The sequence below is a fragment of the Alligator sinensis genome, unplaced genomic scaffold (assembly GCF_000455745.1).
Source record: "Alligator sinensis unplaced genomic scaffold, ASM45574v1 scaffold1398_1, whole genome shotgun sequence".
NCBI lineage: Eukaryota > Metazoa > Chordata > Crocodylia > Alligatoridae > Alligator > Alligator sinensis.
In genome coordinates this window covers 400,555-405,983 of record NW_005842417.1, presented here as the reverse complement: position 1 = coordinate 405,983, position 5,429 = coordinate 400,555, and the positions used below count along the sequence as shown (strand labels likewise).

General features: G+C 50.1%; 1 protein-coding gene across 5 annotated transcripts in view; it reads left to right on the top strand.

Annotated features, from left to right (window-relative positions):
- GUK1 (guanylate kinase 1) overlaps positions 1-4,760 on the top strand; it is a 27,912-nt gene extending 23,152 nt beyond the window's left edge. For all 5 annotated transcript variants that reach the window (XM_006030069.3, XM_025211613.1, XM_025211614.1 and 2 more), the window contains 3 exons: positions 291-375; positions 1,349-1,434; positions 3,634-4,760. In XM_006030069.3, the coding sequence (XP_006030131.2) occupies positions 291-375; positions 1,349-1,434; positions 3,634-3,669 (207 nt within the window). In that variant the 3' untranslated portion in view covers positions 3,670-4,760. The remainder of the gene's footprint in view (positions 1-290; positions 376-1,348; positions 1,435-3,633) is intronic.
- Positions 4,761-5,429: the final 669 nt, after the last annotated feature.

Sequence of the window (5,429 nt, the reverse complement as noted above, 5' to 3'; positions counted from 1 at the left end):
GGTCTCCAAGCTTTTGGAACCAATGGGCTAACTCAGTGTTTCTCACAGGCCATCCCACACCCTCCGCATCACAATTTTAATTGGAAACACTATTTTAATCGGGGCCCCGTGCAATCTTCAGACCAGCTATAGAGCCCTCCCTGTACCCTGGTAGACACAGGTTGGAAACCAGTGACTGGGAGCCCACATAGGTGGTGACAGAATGACTTTCAGGGCACAAGGAAGGGTGTGGGCTGCTTGCTAAACTTACTCTCGGATGTGCCCTGACATTTGCCATCTTTGGGGTCTAGGAAAAGAGACTGCGCGAGAGGCAGACGGAGACCGAGGAGAGTCTGCAGAAGCGGCTGAAGGCGGCTCATGTCGACTTGGAACTTAGTAAGTGCAAGAGCCTCACGGAGACGTGTCCCCCTGCTCGCATCCCCTGCTGCCTTTGCATTGCCTGCAGTATCCTCCATCTGCCCCACTTCCGACCTTGTGTTCCCAGGGCCTGGGAGGATCCTGTGGAGTTTTCCAGGGGGGCCTTTTAGGAATAAGAAACAGACTAACAGCTTTCTTGCTCCTCCAAAGCCTCTGGGGTTTTCGAGCACTATTTTCCACCTCTGGGCATTGTTTCACAACGTGAAGGATTAACCTTTTGGTCCTGGCTCTGTTATGAGGTCAGCTGCAGGGGGTGTTGTGGTCTTGGACTCCTGTCCTGTCTCTTGTTCTACCTCCACCACTCTGACAGAGTCTGTGCTGTGTTGTCTTTCCCTCTGGTTTTGCTCAAACTCCTGTTTGCAAATGGATGTTGCATGGAGTCTCGCTTTCTTGTGGGGAGCATAAGCAGAGTGCCAGGCACTCGATCTACCAGAACATGCAGAAATTCCTGGTAGAGGTTTGGTCGGCTAATGAGGAGGAAAGTAAATGGTCCTAATATGCTCTTCTGGCCTAAATGCCTATGCCCTGCTCAATGCTGTCCTTTCACAGCAACTGATGAAGAGAACTTGGGTTCATGAAAGCTCATGTGCTCTCACTCTCTTGCTCCACATTATATATATATATATATATGCATATGCCTATACATTATTCAGTAAGTCTATAAAAGTTGCATATCTACCCTGCCTTCTGACTAAATGCCTATGAGCTTATGTTATATACAGGTCCTATCATGATGTGCACCTAGGACTAGACGTGACCCAAGTAGAAGGTTTCATGCTCCCCCAGTAAATGACTTGGCAGAGAGCACCCTTAGCATGACCTAAATGAAAATGCAGAAAGTCCCCAAGCCTTAAATTCCCAAAGGAGAAGTCTAAGGAGCTGCCATCCCTTCCACGGGTCCTAATTGTTGTGCTTTGTTTGGGCTCCCTAGGTAAGGAGCCTGGCCTTTTCAACTTGATCATTATTAATGACGACCTAGAAGTAGCCTACTTGACACTGAAGGAGATTCTTGCAGAGGTAAGTAACCTGGCATGAACGGCGCGTGCCCTTGGTGGCTGGGGGGGCACGGCTGCGCCGGCAGCAGCGGGGAGCTCCTGCAGATGCCGCTGGCAGCGTCAGCAGCAGACGGGCGATCAGGGACTGTTGGCGGTGACTTTTTGCAGGGGGTACCCTGCCCCATGTAGGGGGTTCACATGGATCCCCTACACGTTGCCCCTGTCACCTGGGGCACCTCTGCCTGTACAGGCTGCTGTAAATGGAGAACGACTTGGTATGTTTGTCTGCCATTTCCCAGCGCAGTCAAAATGGTGGGTAGCAGTAGGGTCCCCACTTGAGTGAGATATGGAGGCACATGCCCAACACCATGCACTTTTGGCTTTGGTGCTTAAAGTTAAACTGAAGTGCCCTGCTGACTTGTGCATTGGCAGTGGCTTTTCTTCCTGATCTGGGATCATTATCGGCAGAAGTCGACTTGGCTAGGCACCAGGTCCTCTAACATTGCATGGGGCCAAGTGCCCTGATCTCCATCAGGAAGTGATCAGTGACTTTCACGAGCTCAGTCAGGGTACAAGTACCAAGAAACAGAGGAAACTTTGGCCCCTGCACCAGGCAGAAAACATCACCTGGCATTCAGTAATTGGGCTGCTGGCATGTTTGGCTGAGCTGTAACAAATAGCAGAGGGGTCACAGTGCTCCTATAAGAGGATCAGCTACTGTCATCCTCTTTTACAGGCAGGGTAGCTAAGATGTAAAAAGATAAGTGACTTGACCAGAATAATGGGGGGGAGTCGGTGTCACATCTAGGCTGCAAGTGCAAGAATCCCCCATGCTCAGCCTCTTGCCATAGATACACACCCACCCTTTTAAACCTATTTAGAGCTGTTCAGGTATTAGTGGCTTCCTGGAAACGAGCTCGTCTGTTCCCAGCAGCATTCTGGATGCTGCAGTTTCATCCTCTCAGCTGTGAACTGATCTCTGGGCTCCACAGAGAGATCTGCTCTCAGTGTTTTTTGCAGACCCCTTAAAACCAGCCCTAATAATCCAGAGGGTCTGGGATAACACTCTCCAGGCTGTCTGATGAGCAGAGCTGGAGACACATTAGTATAGGTAGTACTGCTACTTGGGAGTATTAGTATAGGTAGTTACTACACATTAGTATAGGTAATACTGCTACTGGGAGAAGCTTAGATGGTAGACTAACCTGGGAGATGAAGATGGAGCAAGGGTGCAGACACATGGCATATTTACTCCAGAATAATAATTTAACTCTGTTGTAAAGAGCAGGGACAACGAGTTCTCCCAAACTGGGTGCCCAAAGCAGGTGCTGTAACAGTGCCTGGTCACTACGTGGCAGAGGAGCCAGTTTTAAGCAAAGGACTACCCCAGAATGGAATTGCATGTGCTCATTACCACTGTCTACTTTGTATCAGAGTAAATTTTTTCAGAGCAAATTTATATTTGACCTCCTCAGAAGTGATGCTAGAGCAGAGAACAGCGTTTCCTCCAGAGTAAATGTGGTGGGTAGGATGCTCATGCCAGTTTTCCTTTGCAGCAAATAGAGATGGCTAGTGAGTGTGCTGTGTGTCCTTACGCTGAGCCCTGAAGGCTGAAACCAGACAGCATCAGACGAGCAGAGGCATGCATTTTTAACACTGAGCGTAACGTGGGCAGTTTTACCGAAGGATGTGTAGGATCACATGAAGCCCTCAAATCAGCACTTCTCAACCTTTTTTAGACTGAAGGCAGCCCTTGGAGAAAGCCAGCTCTTACTTTTTCACTTGTTTTATGAACTCAGGAAAATACTAGGGTAATTATTCTATTGCAAAGAGCTCAGACCACAGCGTATCTGAATGTTTCTGACACTGTGGATTCCTATTTGGCATCTCTGGGTTTGTCATGAGAAACATGTTTGCACATCTGGCAGTGCTAATGTTGCATGGCATCCCACAGCACCCTTGAAAGGATTTCAGGACACCCCAGGGTGCCATGGCACCCTGATTGCAAATCACTGATCTAAATCAAGATGGCATGTATTTCTAAAAGAGGAGCTTTTCTTCAGCTGCACCAGACAGGCTGGACACAAGGGTTGCTAGTGAAATGTAGTGGCCCGTATTTCTCAGCAGGTCCGCCTGTCTTTTTCTGGACTTAAAATCTGTGGATTTAGGAATAATATTAGAGGGCAAGAAATGACCTTTCTACTTCTGTGTATTGTTACAGGAAATCAAGAAGGCCCAAGGACCCAAGAAGTCCTGAGTTCTGTCTGCTTGGACGTTTTAACATTGTCTATCATTCCCCAGATGCTTCACAGCTTTTTATTCCAAGAGAGACATTCCCTTTTGTCCTGATCCCCTTCTGAGCAACAACAGGATGTTAATATTAAAAGGCGACAGAATGGCGCCCAGTCCAAACCAACCTTGCATTTGTGTTAGCCAGGGGGTCCTGGCACTTCCTGGGTGTGTTTCTAAGTTGGTATGAAGAGTCCAGGCAGGCAACTGAGAGCAGTTGTCCTTACTTCCCGACCAAAGGTCCCGTGAGTACCTCTGGGATGCCCGGCTGCTGCTGCCAGTCTCTGCCCGTGTAACCGGAGCGTGTAGTGTACATAGCAGTAAGCAGCATCCTCCCCACCCCAGTACAAAAGGTGGGTATGCTTGTCTCGTGCCACGGTTACCCGTGCCACCTGCTAAGGGGAACTGCTTGTCCCGTTTCCTCCTGCAAAGTGCTCTGTGGGACCAGGTCGCAGGAGGAGGCCGGCCAGTCTAGGAAAGGAATTCAGAGCAAGGATGGAGCAGAGCTGGGATGGTGCCAGGGCTGGGATCCTCCTTGCTTAGCCTTGGGGCTCCCCTTGTCTCTCTCTCCCTTCCTCTCCCCAACCCAGGGGACATCGTCACGGTTCCTTCAGGTGTGTGCGAGACTCACGGTCTCTGCTTCCCACCCTGAGTCTCTGGCTGATCCTGGGGCTGCTGCCTTGCACCTAGTCAGCAGAGCTCAGGCCGGGGAACCCTAGACCTGGCGCCAGGCCGCTCGGAAACATCGCTCCCCGCCCATCCCCGTTCCCAGTCCGCCGCGGACTCCGACCGCTTCCTGGCTCGTGCTAGGTGATCTCAAAGGAGTTCCAGGGGAACGACATCTTCCTCTCCCCTTCTCAGTCCTGAATGCCTCTGGGGTGGAGGCATGAATGCTGCGGGCAGATGTACAGCATTGCATAGTGATGGAGGCAGGTAGGCTCCCAAGTCCCTATATTCGGACCTCTCTGAAGAGTTTCTTTCCAGGCGGTGTAGCCTTTATTCCTGGCAAAACTGTAAAATGTCCCCCTGAGGGTGCAAATAAATTCATTTTTTCCAGTAGGGCTCCGGTCCTGGTCAGTGCCTAGTCCCTGCATCCCAGCCTCCTGCTTGGAGACCTTTGCTGCAACACAGCTCTGAAGAATGGTGTTTTTCTTCGCCGGGTCCGTCTGACACTAACCCTTTCATCCCCAGAATTGAGGCTGGGCCCTCTCCGACCGCTGCACTTGTGTTGAATCATCTGAAAGCTCCCGGTCTCCCTTCGTGTCCTAGAATGGGTGCGGGACCTGTGGTCTATCATGGTCAGTCTGTGATCCAGACTGCTTAGGCCCTTTCCATCCTTAATCTATTAAAAAAACCCAGAGCCCTGTTAGCTCCTGCTGTGTTCCTCCAAGTGCCACCAACATGCACCCCCTCCAAAATGGTTGTGGTGTTTAATGTTCATGTCCTTATGCAAAGTGCGTGAGCTGATAATAACCTTCGAACCAAAGCTTGCTTTCCAAGGCACTGGGGACTAGTTCCAGGCTCTTTGCTTTCAGGCTTTCTCCACCGTGGACTGGGGTTGGAAGGTGTACGCCAGCCCCTGTCCACTGTAACGTTCAGCAGTGAAGCATTAACAATATTATCTGTCCCAGATCTCAGCACGTCCTTAGAGTCGAAAGCTTTAAATACCTGCATCATTAGAGTAATGAGACTGCTTTCCTTTTTATAGTAATGAGACTGCTTTCCTTT